Raw genomic sequence first — 17742 nt, forward strand, 5'->3', positions numbered from 1 at the left:
ATGCGAAGAATTTGCACATTAAATTGCTCATACAGATTTTGCAATTATCTTTCAACTTTATTGTGCTGTTTAGTGATTAATGTTGGATTTGTGCGTTAACATAACTTTAATGATTTAAGTTATATGTATTATGGAATAAACTTTCGGGTCAAAAGGCAATTAAATTTGACTGTCGAAGTCGAAAATGAAATATCCCTAGTACTCAATTTGTATGTTTAATATTAAATTTCTTGAACACTATTTGATACAAAGCTTAATGTTTACACGTTCTTAGTTGTTAATTGAGTGAGAGGAGGAAATAATATTCGCTAGTCGGTTACTTGTAATGAAAAACCTGAGCACTCGGTTAACATATAAATTAATTAAATGTGAATGTGAATAAGTTTACAATTTTATACTGGACACTTTTATCCGTTTTCTATCTTAATTTATTTAAAATACATATTATTAGGAAACAAACGTGTCCTTACTAAGACAGTCTAAACTCTAAAGCATTCTGAGATTTTTTGGACGTCTAACACGCAGAGATCCAGAAAGTTTAAAAAACTCATCGTGACTGGCAGAGTGAAAGGCACCAGACCTCGAGGCCGATCCCCCACACCCTGGACCGATCAAGTAAAGGCCCTTACAGGTCTTACGATCACCCAAGCGCAGAGGCTTGGCCAAGAAAGGGGAGAGTGGAGGAAGTTGTATGGGGCCACTTACACGTTGAGAAATTAGGAGTGCGACTGAAGGAGGAAAGAGACAGAATAAGTTAACGTCATTTTTTTTATAAAATTTATTAATAGACAGCAAAAGTTAAACACGGCACACTTTTTGCCAAAAAAAAAATGTAAATCATGGATTTTTTTAAATCCTAAATTATTCACATAAATATTATATTAAATATTTCTTATACGGAATTCTTTTCGAGAAATTTTCTAATTCCCGCAAGATTTATTATTTTAATTTCTTGAGGAGGTACCTCGGAAATTCAGCTATTTATGATTTGAATTTATAAACCGTACCTAAAATGCTAGATGGCTTAATAAAAGCATTTTTATTGGTTGATACAATTAAATATTTACGTATATATTCAAAAATATTGTTTTTAATATTAGTTATAAGTATGTATTCGATGTCATTTAAAAACACCACAATATAGTTGTAAGTATATGTGACGATGTTTAGGAAATATTACAAACACTTTTTTGTGTACACTCATAATATTAGATTTTAGTTTACATATCTCATGGAAAAGGATGATTTTCATACATAAAAGTCGCACGCAACCTGTGCGGTACCAGCTACCAGTAAAGGTAGCGAACCGATTTCAGCGCCTTAAAAAATTGCGTACCTTTCACTCAAATATCGGCAGCATACCCGTATGACTCTCGGTATTGCATATTATGTCCGGTGGTTATAAATTTTTTATTCATTTATTCAAGTTTACCATATCATACAATACTATATTATATACGGTATATGTTACAAGCTCTTTTATCTAAAATATTTATCAATTTTGGTAAACATAAACGTTACAAAAAATAAAAATACTAGCAATTATTGTTAAGCAGAAAAAAAAATGGATCTTTAGGTCGGTTTGGACTTTATTCAATACCTGCACATTTACCTCATGGAACATTAAAACAACAGAAGTTCAGACCAGTAATTGTTTGATAATTGTATATCATAAATTTCGTTTTGGCTGAATCGGGCTCAAAGTCCAGATGTTATTCAATAACGTGATTATAACACAGACTGCTGTTGTACTCTTACATATGTGTCTTGGACCAGTAAAAAACTTGAGACTGTGAAACATATTCAAATATTGATAGTGAGAACTCAAAAGTTCGATGCGCCGAAACAGCAAAACTTGATTGACCAGTCTCTAAGGCTGTGGCTCCACTAAGACAACGTTTTATCTAAATACTAGATAATTATTAGTAAAATAAAAGTTAAAGTATTAACTGTACAAGTTATAGTAAAATTTGTATTGTTTAGTTTATTATTGAGTAGAAAAAAGTCGAAGGTTCTCGAAGCTCTGTCTGTATGTCAAATTCAAAAGGTTTTTGACAGATCTGAGCGATACTTAGTGCTAAGCTCGGATGATTGTTACTGATGCAGTTACGTTACGTCGTTACGTAACGATATCACCTTGACGTCCGTCGTTCCACTACTGAGCGTTTCTTAAGGTAATTTCTGCGGCACTCCACCAGTATGTGGATCCAGCTGCCCATTGAAGTATTTCCGAACCAATTCGACAGGGTCCTTCAAGAAGGAGCGTACTAATTCTTAAAAGGCCGGCAGCGCGCTTGCGAGCCTCCTTCAACATAAAAAAACGGCTGACCCGGCCGTTTTATGTGCATTTTCAGTATGTTAAATCACTGTCCTTAACATACATTATTTAATTCATTTATAAGTAAACGTTACAGGCTGTGGTAAGATAGAAGTTATGGAGGCTGCTAATCTATGTGTCCTCAGTGGAGTCAAGGCTTAAGCTCTAACAGTCTTCTCTCTGTTGTCAGTCTTATCGAACATCTAGACAGCTTTAAAGATTCAAGGGTTCCTTAAAGAAGTTTGTTATTTTAAATATATACAGACTGTCTTTATTTTACGCTAGTAATATGTTAATTAAACTTCCGTAGCAAAAGCGCGAATTTATTTTATATGACTCATTCCGAATATTCTGAACTATAAGTCTCTCGCAATAATGTTCGTGTTTATATAGAAGTTATCCTTATTTCTCAACACTGCTGCTAAGTACAAAATCCGGTAATTTAAATATTATGGGAAACTGCATAAAATTACCAGAGACGCCGCACATAGCTACTTTATAAAATAGATAACAGCCTTCTCCTATTGGCCTTAGTATTAGCAATTAGGTTCACTATCGAATGATGTTAATTGATTTTAGGGTTTTGTTGCCACGTCTATATGTACATTAATTTACTATTAAATAACCTTTCGCTACAAGCCCTGATCTTGGCCTCAGAATTCTATAGCTGTTTCGAAATTACTAGTAAGTAATTAGTATTAGTAAATCAAGTAGGTGATCAGGCTTCTGTGCCTGACACATTCCGGTTTCCTCGTGTTATCTTTCACCGATTGAGCGTCAATTATCCAGCCGGGATTCATACGAGCTCAGCCACTAGGACAACACTGCTCTCAATAATAATAAAAAAATCTGTTAGAGATATTTTATGTCGACTTTGAAGATTATAAGTGTATGTCAACGTGAGTAATGAATACACTTTGGTCCTTTATATCTATTAAAAGCCGGCAACACACTTGCGAGCCTGGCAATGTTACGTCTATGGGCGGCGGTTTCACTTAACAACAGGTGAGCCTCCTGCCGGTTTAGGCCCTGTTTTATATTTAAAAACTATATATAGTGTCAATTACAGACTGTCTCAGTTATCTTAACAACTTCTTAAGTTAGCCGATCACTGTATGACATGTACTTTTTAAATCACAAACGTTGCCAACGTATAGGAATGTCAGCTCTCACTAACAGGTTTTGTGACCTCTGTCTCGGCTGAACAAAATCTACAGCTTTTTGTGAGTGAAGTTAATCTTTTAAGTTCGCATTCTTTTCGTCTAGATTGTTGGTTGACTGTGATTGTCTTATACACAAAATTCAGGTTCAAATATATTGTGTACGTCATTCTGTCACGTGTTTATGGTAATACATTGTACATATAACTTTTTATATACCAGCTCCCGCGATTTAGTTCGCGTGGAGTAAGGAAAGATTTTTATTATTGTGTTGAAGTCCTCTGGGGCCGTTCAAGTATTACGTAAGCACTTATAGGGGCAAAGGGGGATGGGGGGTCCTTGATTTTCTTATTTGATGATTACTTCAATAGTACTTATTTACTTTATACACATATTACCCACACATTGTCTATGCTTGAAAACGACATGCATTTTCTACAAAAATTCAAACGTTTATATATTATAATTAATACGGCTTTTCTTAAGATAGTTGTCAATTGATTAAAACCTCATTAAACTTAATTAGTCTAAAATATTAAAAATAGCTGCTTCATATTAAGTAAAGATCAGTTAACAGGCTATAAAGCAAATGACTTAAAACAGAATTTTGCAAATATTGCAATCTCGTTGTTGAAGCGTAATCAACCTTAAAACTTTACGATAAAGTTGAAATTATTGAACGTTTGTTTTAACAGTTATTACGTGACCGATTATCTAAACTAATTTGGCTGATGCGATAGGTTTTGAAACGTGTGATTAAGTGAGAATTATGGTCTCGAGACACGATATGTTAATTGCAGCTTTTCGTCTGATTTAGCAGATTTTAAAACTATGAGTTGTCATAGTTATGGGTATATTTATTTCAGTTTTAAGTACATAGTTTACTTAATATGTCTCTGAACTGATACAACAGAATATATAAAATGTTTGTTTCTAAACTTTTATAGATTAGAATTTTTTTATATTAGATAAAGGGTACACTTTATCTAATATATAAAATTCTCGTGACACAATGTTCGTTCCCATACTCCTCCGAAACGTCTCGATCGATTCTTATAAAATTTATGCATATTTAGTAAGTTTGAGAATCGGCTGCTATCTATCTTTCAAACCTCTAAATGTTAAGAGTGCTCCCACCCCTAAATTTTAATTTTAATTTTTCAAATCAAATTTTTTGTTTTTATTTTTTATAATACAACATACAAAAATACATACAACCCTTAATTTTCACCCCTCTACGATCAACCCCTGTTTTTTATTTGTTAATTTAAAACTTATAACTTGAACTCTGAGGTTTATATAGAGAAAATTCACAGAAAAACTAAAGAGTTTTTAAATATAAGTTGAAATTATATTAACAATTTCGTATATCCGTTAGGTGATATTTCTCGGAATCGTTATTCACAATATTCCCATGATGTCTTCATTTGCATTGTGTTGAGGTTTGTACGCGGAATTGTGTTTTGGTTTAGTCTGCATATTATGAATCAATGGGGTAATTTGTATAGAAAATGTAATTTCTTAAAGATCGTGCACTCAGTCACGTAATCCTTGTTATAGGAAACTGGGGTTGGAGCTGGTTCCCCGTCGTGGCGCTGAAGCAGTGGATCCTGAAGAGTCGAGCTTGGTGGAGTTGTACGGGGTCCACGTAGAGAGTGCAGAACGGGCCGCAGCAGTAAGTAGAAGAAATTCTATATGTCTTCGAGCTTGTGAATGAATTTGAACTATCCATCGACAATTTTTTTTTTGTAGACATTTCACACCAATTGAACTAGTCCCATGCTAAGCTGGTGAAGCTTGTGTTATGGGTACTAGGCAACGGATATACATACATATTATAGATAGATAGACATATAAATACATATTTAAACACCCCAGACCTAAGCACAACACCAAATTCTCATCACATCGATGAGTCTCAGCTGGGGATCGAACCCGGGACCCATGGATTCGCAGTCAGGGGTACTAACCACTAGACCAATGAGTCGTCGAAATTACTCTTAATATTTACCGGAGTCACAACATCCCAGCCTCCTGCCCGTTTGCCTCCTATTACATAAAAAAACGTAATATATATACAAACTAAACTGTTTATACGATTACATATATTATGTTTTTATATTGTTTTTCTGGAAATCGTATCATTGACTTAGATGATTTGGAGACATAAAAAGCGTGCTACGCAAGTATCGCCCTAAGATACCAAAATTATTGGGCTTAGTATTTAGCATACTATATTACAGTATTAAATATTACTAGGTATCTTATATTGTTTTTAATATCATTATAAATACAACATATAAAATTACGATCGTTTATAAAACGAAACGCATGCAAAATTGCAGGTGCGCGTTGCCAAGTGCCCATACAATAAAAATATTTAAATCAATTTCAGTTCTTTGGATTTGTTTATTTCTATTAGAAATACATAGATATATTTCTGTTGAACAAATTTGACAATATGTGTCTGAAAGTATATTAGCATGCAAGCTTGTATATAATTCTAAATAAACGCGATCGCAAAACGTGAAAGAAATCGTTGATATAATACGCATATTTAATTCTCGACACGTACATCTTATTTTAATGCTAGTTGATGCTTCTACGGAAATTTGGTTAAATATTCTTGTCAAACTCGGTACTAATTTATCATCAGTTCAGATAAGTTAAGTATGAAAACGAAAACATTTTCGTTAACTGTAAAAACACGTATTAATGTACGTGGGGTGATCCAAAAGTAATGATAATTAATCAATATGAAATAAGGATATTTAAACTACAAAAAAAAAATTATTTCTATACATAGTCTCCTAGCAAGTCAATACATTTAGTCCATCTTTTTTCTAAACCCATAATTCCCTTTGAAAAAAATTATTTGTCTTGACCCTCGAAAAACACCTCGACAGCAGTCATCACCTCGCTATCTTTGCCTCGGAGGTATTCCTAGAGCCGAGGAAAGAGGTAAAAGTCACTGGGAGCCAGGTCTGGCGAATAGGGTGGGTGTTCGAGCAATTCGCATCCCGTTTATTGAATGGCAGCCATCGCAACGGCGGCTTTGTGGTATGATTTTTTAGAACAGGGAGCAAATGGAAGCTTATCTGATGTTAAGTGATACCGCCGCCCATGGACACTTACACTGCCAGAAGCCGACCGGCCTTTAAGGAATTGGTACGCTGTTTTTGAACAACCATAAGTCGAATTGGTTCGGAAATACTTCAGGGGGCCGCTGATAAGTTGCAATATTATCTACGTTTGTCAATTTTATCTATGTCTCAATATATTGTATCTAAATACAGTATAGACGAGGTACATGTCAGCATATAGTATTTATTTATATATGTCTGTTGTACGCATAAATATATCTGTTCCAAACTCCAAAACAGATTAACGATACCATACACTCTTTTTCTTTGCAGTCTTCATTACTGAAGTTTGTGCCTGTCTTGAAGAGCCCTAATAGATAAGGCTTGCTGGCTCCACACTACTCTATCCGCTTAGGGCATTAGGGATCCAACGGGTGGGCGATCGACCCCGACTTCTCTTGCCATCATTTCTCCCTATCATTACCCTATTTCGTGACTACTCTCCTGGCAATATGGCCGAAGAAGCTAGGCACCCGTTTATAAATGATAGTTGATAGTCTTAAGGTGATCTAGGTTTAGAATGGCCTTGTCTGAACCTCTAAAGAACGCTCCTTCTTTGGCACGAGGAAGACAATGGCATAGTTATTATAATTGGAACTCGGCTGTTTTTAACAAATCCATTGGTCTCTGCATTTACAATGACTAAAATGGTTGTAACTTCCTCGCTGTTTAAAATATCGCTGCTTTAGCAACCATTTTCTCCTCTCCTAATGGAAAATATATAATGGAATAATATTAACTTTTAACGGTTATAACCGTGAAGGATGGGGATCTTTCGTAGGACTCCAAAGGCGCAACAGAGACAACAACATCGTCCTCTAATTGGGTACTTTGGCAACATTCCCCTCCACACATCTAAAGTACACACAAGTATAGAAAAATTGTATACGAATACAGAAATTGTTTCTGCATTACGGACTAATAATGTTACAAGTAGGTCATATGGATTGATTATAGTTACAAAAGGTTATCTTATATTGCATCACTAAAACTGTGTCATAAAACCCATATGGGTGCAATGTATCAGTTGGTATTATCGTTTGGGATGCCGTTGTGATTCATTATGAATCATTGGTTTTCTAAATACGCTTATCGAAACCGGTGATTTTATTCGCATAAAACAACTTTCGTATAATACTATGTGAAGCCAAAATATTGTTTTATGACTTTTATTATTACACTTTAACCTTAATAGAGGACTTTTCCTGTTTGTTTTTTTACTCATAGTTATTTATATATAAGTACACAATATTACCGATACATGGATTCTTCAATTAATACATTTTTTACTGTATTTTTAAAGCATTTTTTATTTATTAACACTTCGTTGCATATATAAATATAATACAGTTGACATATTTAAATGAAAAGGAGGGCAACTGGCGGCATAATCGCTTTCGTGGGATCTCTTCCTTAAGATCTCTTTTTATTGTTAGCTATTTAAGATAATAATAAAACACTGTATACACAACTCTTGTGGATTTGGCCAAAGGACGAAAAATAGGTCTACATGGTCTAAATCTTATTAAGTAAATGCATCGTGAGCGGCGACTCGCGGTGTGTGCGCGCGGTACATCCAACATCCAGTTACTTTCGCCTCAGATACTTACTTGGAACCCGTAAACCCAGTCTCTCTCCCTCACATTGTGCAGACTCTTAAAAAGCCTAAATAGGTATACTCATATAGCTCTCTTCTGTGGCTGGTCACACTACTTAAGGGTTTTTTAGTTTAAAGTAAGTTTCATATGTTTATTTGTAATAAAACGACAGATGGTTGCTATTTGTACATACGCCAGTATTAAAAACCCTATGTTGTGGGTGACTAGATACTCTTCCAAGTAAAAATTTTACAATATTAAACGGTAAATAGTTTTATACACAGAAAATTGGAATAAAAAATGCAACCTGTAAACTGTTAAATAAGACGTGGAGAGAGCTTATATTTATTAACATACCTATATTTATTTATGTACGTAGTACACTGTATATAGTACAGCCATAACTTCTGTTTTAAATGAAAATGCATTTTTTTAAATGAAGTAATTATATTATTATTATACCTACATATTTATTAGTCTTAGCAATAAATTAAAAAACGAATACTATTCCAAATGGCCACCTTGTCTCTTATAAGAGTTCCTTGAAAAAAAAATATAATTACATATTTTTGTATACAGTGTGTATTTTTTTGTATAAATAGATGATGGTTTCAAGTAATAAATTAGGTTCAATTATTATTATGTTACTTATTCTATTAAATATGTTTCGTCACGTTTAATGTACGAATGTTCTATAAAAAACACTTACTCTCCTATCATATCTATTACAGTGGCGTGGAACACTCCGTCGCGCTGGTGGTTCTGGCAGCAGTTTCAACTCTACCCTCACTATCACACCAACCGCTCAGTCCCACTATCTCATGTGTAGTATGAGGGATTTTGGACACACCGCGGGTGGCGATGAAGCCGAGCTGTTGCTATGGTTACACGATGCGAGGAGATCACAACCGCTGTCAGAAAGATTTCGAGTTCGCATCGCAAGAGATGGCTTCTCGAATTATATAGACCGACTGCATGCCAATAGTACCCTCTTTGCGGTAAGTAATATTATCATCAAATGTATGAAGGTAAGTCGAGATTTCGGATATGGGTAGCATGGGCATCAAACTCAAACTCAAAATAACTTTAATCATATAGGTAAACAAGTACACTTATGAACGTCAGAAAAGAAGTTAAATTGATTGTAAATTTACATTTACTACCAGTTCGTAAGTCAAGGGCGTAGAGTGGCCAAGAAGAACTGGCAAGAAACTTTCCGCCACCCTTTTAATCGCTAAGTTTTGAGTCATACAAATTGTTTGAACAAATCAATCCCAAGGATTAGGATCATTCTGCTTCATTACAGTAATATTATGTTTATAAAAATATGCAATCTCATCATGCATCATCTAGAAAGAACGATTTAAAAATATTTTCTTAATTTTATTTTTGAATAATGTTCTCTAATTTATAGATGTATAAAAATAAAATAAAAATTCCTTTGTTACTAATAAAGAGATTTTTTTTGTGACGAATTAACTCGAAATCCACTATAGATTTCATAAATTATTTAATTACGAGATTGTTTCATTATCTCTGACTTATTTATTTCCAAAATATTAAAAAGAGCCCAGCCATACAAAGCCAGGACCGCTAGTATTTTGAGCCTTGGCGTGCGATTAAACCCAGGTTATGCACCAAAGGATGAAACGGAAATCAGCGTGATATCATCAATGAGATGGTATATTTTTACCAAAATTAGAAAACATTGCATTGCTTATATTTTAAGATTATCGAACGTCACATTAGACATTATAAAGCAGGTGTAACCTATTAGGTTACATGTTACTAAGCTCCACGGGTATAGTACCTGTATATTTGACCCGTCAGTTTTGTTGCTACCCAATACATAGAGATATATATAGAAAGTTGGAACGCAGAAAAGTGTTGGCCTAGACTCTAGAGCCTAAGAGATCTCATTCGGATAATGATTAGCCAATAGGATTTTATTCTACGCAATGTAAGTATACTAACGCCCGAACCCAATAATCAATCCACAATATTGGATTTAAAACAATCTGAGATCAGACCGTGACAGTCGTTCGATCTCCTATCTGCATCCCAATAACCAAACCCTACGAAGACAATCCATTTTTGGCGACGGACAAATACAAAGAGTATTTAACCGAGTTTTCCTTTTCACTCATATTTGATAATCAATATTCAATGTAAACCAAATAAAGTAAATAAAACCGTACAAATAACATTAAAATATACAGTGTATGTTTAAAACATAGCAAACAGTTTTTTTAATTATTTAAAAAACTGGTGTAAGTTAAAATCTGTTAAAATAATTAACTGTTGAAATCGAGTTTTCGTCAACTGTCATTTTCATACAAAAGTCTATCCACAGACATCGATACGACCTCCCATGAATAGCTTGTATCGACAGATGGCTATTACAATCCGTCGATTGTTTATAGGCACACTTGTTACAACATTTGGATTAAGATTACTATCTGAGATGGTGGATTATGGATTGAGGTTATTGGGTTCGGGCGTAAATACGTTAAAGGAAAACTAGATCAAATAGTCTTAAATCCAAAAGTCGACGGCGTGTGTGAGACAACTGATTGTATTAAAAAAGTCTGGGTGTTTTTTATAGGTAGAACGCGTTTAGACTGGTCCTTCAAAGAGTGTGTGACCTGTGTCTTGCTTATTTACTGTTTATCATGATTCATCAACCACAGGAATTTGAAAGTTTAATTTTGGCAAGTAATTAAATTATAATAGTTAAGAATGCGCTTTTGGGCGATTCAATATATGTATTTAAATATATTTTGTATTGCTCAAAGGCCGGCAACGCACCCACTACAAATAGGTGTCCATAGGCTGCGGCGACTTTTTGGACGTCCCTTAAGCTCGTTTGCCCATGCTATTTATGTATACATAAATATATATATTATATAGTGTGCGTTATAATAATTTCAAAACGTTTCCCAAGTTACTACATCCAGCGTCCTCTTGATTGGTTGATTTGACTCTTGGATTTGAACTAGATTAATTTTCGTCGTTATTACCATTTCCAAATTTCTCCTCATTTCCAAATGGTGTCGCGGATATATATATAAATCAGTGGCGCTACAACCTTTTTTAGGTGTGGGCCTCAGATTTTTTAATCTGTTTCGTTTTCATCATTTGTAAATCTAATAGGCAAGTGATCAGCCTCCTGTGCCTGACACACGTAGACTTTTTGGTCTAAGGCAAGCCGGTTTCCTCACGATGGTTTCTTTCACCGTTGGAGCAAGAGAAATGTGCATAGACAGAAACTCCATTGGTGCACAGCCGGGATCGAACCTCCGGGATGAGAGTTGCACGCTGAAGCCACTAAGCCAACACTACACTGGTCTTGCGGTTAAGCCATACAATAATATGTTGATTCAACGTTGAAGGTGACTTGCTAAAATTTAGTGTTGGTTAGGGGTTTTTATATTTCATATCTGAATATTTGTCATAGCTTTTATCCTGCTTTTGACATATACTTATACTATTAGAGGTATTTAAATATACTTTAAGCGTAATAGTAGTAAATTCTATAGTACTACACATCTGTAGTTACGCCTGCGGATTTCGTGTGTAATATGTAATTATTTATAATAACAATTTAAGTCAATTTATATAATAAATAAATCAGTGATGCTGACATGTCTGGGCCTCAGATTTCTGTATCTGTATCATGATAGTTTGTCAATCTAATACGCAAGTAGGTGATCAGCCTCCTGTGCATGACACACTCGTCAACTTTTTGGGTCTAATTCAAGCCGGTTTCCTCACGATGTTTTCTTTCACCGTTTGTGCGATTATTAAATGCACACATAGATAAAGTCCATTGGTGGAGTAGCCGGGGATCGAACCTACGACCTCAGGGATAAGAGTCGCACGCTGAAGCCACTAGGTTCAACACTGCTCAGTCAATTTATATTTAACCAAATTATATAATTGAGATTCACTATGTATTGGTAGAAGTTCAGACAGAAGACGGCCAGAGAATTTTTTAAATGTGAAACGATTTTGATGTGCTTAATTTGCAGGTTTGGATAGACAAGGTATTTCGTATCGACCAGAATGATGTATTAATGTTTCTGGTAAACCACTATTTTCATGTTTTCACTTTAAGAATTATAATTAACTAGCAGACTCGGCCAAGCGTTGCTGTGGCTAAGATTTTTGTTATATTACATAGTAGTAAACTATTCAAGGGAAACGGCAGTAGAACACCAGTCCACCATGCTTTTTTGGTGGTAATGTCATTAAATTGTTGCTTATTTGAAACGTTGGTACTTGTTGTGTGTGTGTGTGTTAGAATTGTGACTATCAAATAGTAAACAAATATTTTGCAATAAAATAATATTGCGGGTATAAATTGAGATGTAAGCTATCCTATCTTTTAAGTTAGATCAAACTGCACACGGTGTGCAAATTTGATTGAAATAAGTTCGGTAGTTTAGGAGTCCATAGCGGACAAACAACGTGACACGTAATTTATATATATTAAGATATGTTTTAAATAAATATTTTTCTTTTTCCTTTGGAAAGTGAAAAAAGAACTTTTCTCACTTTCCTCCACAACTTTCCTTCACCTACATAAAGATCCTGCAGCTCCTTACAAACGTTGTGTAAAAAAAAAAACATGGCGATTAAAAAGAGTGGTGGAGAGTTTATTGCCAGTTCTTCTCTTCCGTTCTACGCCCTTGATTTGAGAACTGGCAGTAAATGTAAAATTAGAAGCATTAATATATATTTCTTTAATGACGAATCACAAGTGTACATTGTGTTACCTACGTGAATAAATGATTTTTGAATTTGAATTTGAATGAGTGTCCATGGGCGTATAACTTAACGTCAAGTGAGCCTCCTCCCCGGTTACCTGTTCTATTAAATAAAACCCTTAAAAGGCCAGCAACGAACTGGAAACTCCTCTGGCTGATCCATATACCATAGGCAACGGTGTCACGTAACATGAACTTCCTCAGCGCTACACTTTAAACGATATAAAATGCAGAATAATAAAAACTGTAAAATAAATAGGTGTAGTCATAATTAGTTTGTTTTCCAGGATCTCTCTGCAACGGATCTATCTCGTGAGTTGTGGCTTGTCGCATGGGTTATTCGTGTGGGGAGATGGTCAGGCGCAGGTGGCATGGGTAGCGGGACAGGGGAACGACGAGGGCCGATAGCAAGGAGGCCTTTGGGGGCTGGGGTTCTGCCTCTAGCTGAGTTTTTGAGACAGCCAGAACAGCCTTCTGTTGAAAAGGAGTATACGTTTAAGGTAAATTAAGGAGAACTCAGAGTCGCCTTTTAAATTATTCGTAAGTTTGATTATTATTATTGAATAGTGATTAGTTACGATTGTAAATGCTGTTTTCTTTAAATAAAAAAGGCTTTTTAGCTTTCAATAAATATTTCGTTGAACTTATTAGATCTTTACTAAATCATTTCAGTTAATTCGTTATGAACGAACCTAATACGTTTATAGGAGTTTAATAGGATATCAAAAGAGCGTTGCTACTTGGTATATTAAATAGGCGTAAAAAAAACCTTAGTTTAATTAATAAAACTGCATATAAAAATTTCCTTTTAAATTAAATTTCAGACATCAATAATATAAAATAAAATCCCTTCAGTAAATTTGACGATTTTCATTTCGTTTTTGTATTGATTGTGTTTTCTTAAAGAATAAAGCTTTTTAATTTGTACTGTTATGTGGTTTAGACACCAAAATCTTTAAAAAAATGTCAATTAGATTTTTCTAAATAATTCGTTAAGTTTTGTTTGAATAAACCATAATGTCAATTGCATTTCAGGTGTACCAATGTGAAGAGAAAGATTTTCACCAACTTCACGACATGTTAATACGCAAACAGACAAATAAATGCAATATTTTACCTGGACAGCCGAACTACGGTGAGTTTGTTGTCATAAGAAATTTTAGCTGGATAATGCTAATCAGTACTTGAGGCATAGATTTCACTTCTACACGGAAAATATATAACTGTAAGCTTACATTAGCCGTTTCGATTTTAACCAACTTGAAAAACAAAGGAGGTTTCGGTTGGAGTCTGGGGATCGGATAGAATCACCGTCAATCTCATCAAAGGGGTGTAATCCAGTCCTGAAAACGAGTTTCCTGAAGATTGTACCACTCGACTACTATATGCTATCAAACGGCCTGAAAATTAAAGTAACTTTATGTAAATCCAAATTTTCTGCTATGTGATACTGTGATAGTGCCTCTCCTGAAGCGTTCGTATATCATTCCAGTCAACTCGCAACAATATAAGTATAATTCAATCAAATTTTCCTACCACATTATTTGGCATGAGCGGCTAGCCCTATTTAACGCTTGCTGGTTCGGAATATGTTTCTAAATGTTTTTTTTTTTGTATTAAGTTATATTCTTTGTCATATGTTACGTTTTATTGAAAAGCCTATCACCAACCAGGTTTGCTTTCGTCTTCCTTTACAAAAAAACAGTGGTGCTACAACCTTTAGGTTTTCTCTTCTTCCGTCAGATTTCTTTGCCTGTGGTCATTTATCTCTGAATAGGTAACTAGGTTGGCCTTATGCATGACATAGGCTTTTATTTCTAAGACACGCATTTCCTCACGATATTTACCTTCACAGTACGAACTAGTGTTAATGACGGACATAGGAAGACAAAGTCCATTGGACAACTACTAGGTACTAACGCTATTGATTTCCGGAAGGTGTTTTTAAATAATTATATCTTACAGGCATTGTAGTAGCCCTAAGGCTGCTAACAAATCAAGGCAGTATATCAGAGGCTGTGGCGTCTGGAGCTACTGTGACAGCTAAAAGGGGATTCCCCGACGTCATAATGCCTGGAGATGTCCGAAACGATCTCTACTTGACATTGGAAAGGGCGGAGTTCGAAAGAGGCGGGAAGAGTACGGCGAAAAATGTCATGGCGACTGTTACTGTGCACGATAATACTGGACAGGTTATTAATGTATGTATATGCTATCTAACTTCAATGTTTTTTGATCTATTGAAAACTAATCTCCAAATTTAATAATTTAGCCTAATTGGCTAATAATGTTTTTTTTATATAATCATAAATAAGATTATATTCTTCTTTCGCCTACGGCAGTGTTTCTTTACCTTTTTTGTGCCATGCCCCACCTTAGCCTTTCTAAAATTTCTATGCCCCCTAAATATACATAATAAAAAATTGTTTACTTAAGAAACTTAAATGATAGGTTTTGGGAAAAAATTACAAGGAAATCAAAACATAATGAAAAAACTGAAATTTAAATTCCAAATAATTGTAATAAATTTTATAATACGAGGCCCCACGTTTGGAAACACTGGTCTACGGAGATGTAATTATTGAATTATGATAAGAAGAAATTTTGCATCTTTAAGAATACTAATTAAAATATCATATTTTTATCCAGTAATAGATAAAAAATATCAGTAATTTACATCTTCTTTGAATAAAAAGTTATTCGGTATATGCCTGTAGCAGAACCTTGCTTGAATTCATTTATTGCATATCTTGCATCGTGTGCTTGTATTTTTATATTTGGTCCTTCTTTTTATAAACTATTTTACTCGTTGTATGATGTACATAAAATGTTTATTTTTATTTAAAAAAAATATTGAAATTGTATTAGTAATATGATTATCTGGTTGATAAAAGTGCCTGGGACTAGTGCTACTTCTAATTTATTTGCGATATTTGTTTTAAAATAAGTGTTGATGATGAGAATTAAAATGATTTGCTATTTTAAAAGGGTACCGAGAGTTTTTTTCTCTCGGCCTATACCCTCTGTCTTCTTTGCCGATGAGTAGGGATGCCTACAGATTCAAATTGAATGACGTGGAATAAGTGATACCTGTATCTTATGTTCCATAATAAACAGATTTTATTTTTATTTTATAAAGGATGATGTTTCCAGGATTGCGTATGGGGCGCTAGTGGAACGGGCTCTACTTTATACGAGTCGTTAGTTTTATATCACAACAACAGCCCAGCTTGGGGTGAACAGTTACGCCTCACCGTTCCCTTAGAGACGTTCACTCACGCGCACGTTCGGATCGAGTTTAGGCACTGCTCAAGTAAGTAGTGGTGAGAATTTATACGAGATTTCGGTTACTTTACATTTAAATACATTTATATTTCTATAATATTATTCTTTCTAGGTATATATGTGGCCTTTTTTGGCCTCTTCCAAATTCCGCCATTTCTGTCTGCAATCTGACTCTGACTAGTTTCCTTAATCTGGTCTTACCTTCTAAATTGTCTTCTCTTCCTCTTTTGCGTTTATTGTACAGTATTCCAAATTGAATATATTTCGTCTAATGAAGAAATACGATATGTTTCTTAATGTAAATGTAAACATATTTAGTATTTATAAGAATATTGCTTATATATGAGAATGTTTCACACGAAAACGAATTTAGCAGTTGCTCAAGGCAAAAGTTGCCATGCTTAAATTAATAAACGAAATTACTTATTATAAGTTTTTAATGAAAGTTAAAGTTATTATAAAATGTTTATGACTAAAAAATTGTTTGTAAATAATGTTAAAATTTTCTTTTCTTTTTTTTCTTATATTCTTGACGCAAATAGTGACTTTTTAGTTTAATATGTATGGATATAACTATGTTTCTGTTAATTCTTCGAAATCAAATGTGTCTAACACAGTAAGTCAAGCAACGCCAACAGACGACAATTGTAATACTATGAAGTGTATTCGATAATAATATAGAAAATTAAAATAATTTCCAGCACGGGATAAAAACGAAAGGAAACTGTTCGGTTTCTCGTTCGCGCGATTGATGGAGGCAAGTGGCGCCACCCTAAGGGACGGCTCACACGAGTTGCACGTTTACAAGTGTGACGATCCCACGAAGTAAGTTTCACTTAGCCCTTCAGACACATGTGACTATAGGTGAGGTTCAGAAATATCACATCTTGATTTAGGTCAAATTCCAGCACATTTGCCGGGAGTCAGGTGTAGTTCTAAGTATCTATGTATGTATGTATATGTGATACTCCTGTATCAGTTTGATATTCGTCTTTGTTTTCGAACATCATTGGCACAGACGCACAGTCAAATACGAATTTAATACTGAAATTATTAATTCCTAACCGCTGTAAAGCTCTGGCTGCTTCGGTTAGAGTATCTTACCCTAATTATAACACAACCAATTGAGTGAGGCTAAAATGTTGATTAAATTACCAAGCATTGCTTATATGTGCAGCGTGAGACTCTCATCCCTGAGGTCAATGGACTTTTTATTTTTGCATTTAACATTCGCTCGAACGGTAAAGGAAAACATTGTGAGGAAACCGACTTGCCGTAGAGCCAAAAAGTCGACAGCTTGTGTCAGCCACAGGAGGCTGATCACCTACTTGCCGATTAGATTGACAAATGATCATAAAACATACAGAAATCTGAGGCCCAGACCTAAAAAAAGGTGTAGCGCCACCAGTTTTTTTTGTATTAAATATCTGCATTCATTTGATAAACCTGTAGATTAAAAATAAACATAAA

General features: G+C 34.6%; 1 protein-coding gene across 2 annotated transcripts in view; it reads left to right on the forward strand.

Moving 5' to 3' along the window:
* The window catches only part of LOC125051400 (dedicator of cytokinesis protein 4), a 61051-nt gene that overhangs the window by 20585 nt on the left and 22724 nt on the right, over nt 1-17742 (forward strand). For both annotated transcript variants that reach the window (XM_047651681.1, XM_047651682.1), the window contains exons 5-11: nt 5038-5152; nt 8950-9216; nt 13275-13487; nt 14023-14122; nt 14953-15188; nt 16141-16300; nt 16974-17097. In XM_047651681.1, coding sequence (XP_047507637.1) covers nt 5038-5152; nt 8950-9216; nt 13275-13487; nt 14023-14122; nt 14953-15188; nt 16141-16300; nt 16974-17097 — 1215 coding nt within the window. The remainder of the gene's footprint in view (nt 1-5037; nt 5153-8949; nt 9217-13274; nt 13488-14022; nt 14123-14952; nt 15189-16140; nt 16301-16973; nt 17098-17742) is intronic.

This window comes from Pieris napi, chromosome 7, assembly GCF_905475465.1.
Source record: "Pieris napi chromosome 7, ilPieNapi1.2, whole genome shotgun sequence".
Lineage (NCBI taxonomy): Eukaryota > Metazoa > Arthropoda > Insecta > Lepidoptera > Pieridae > Pieris > Pieris napi.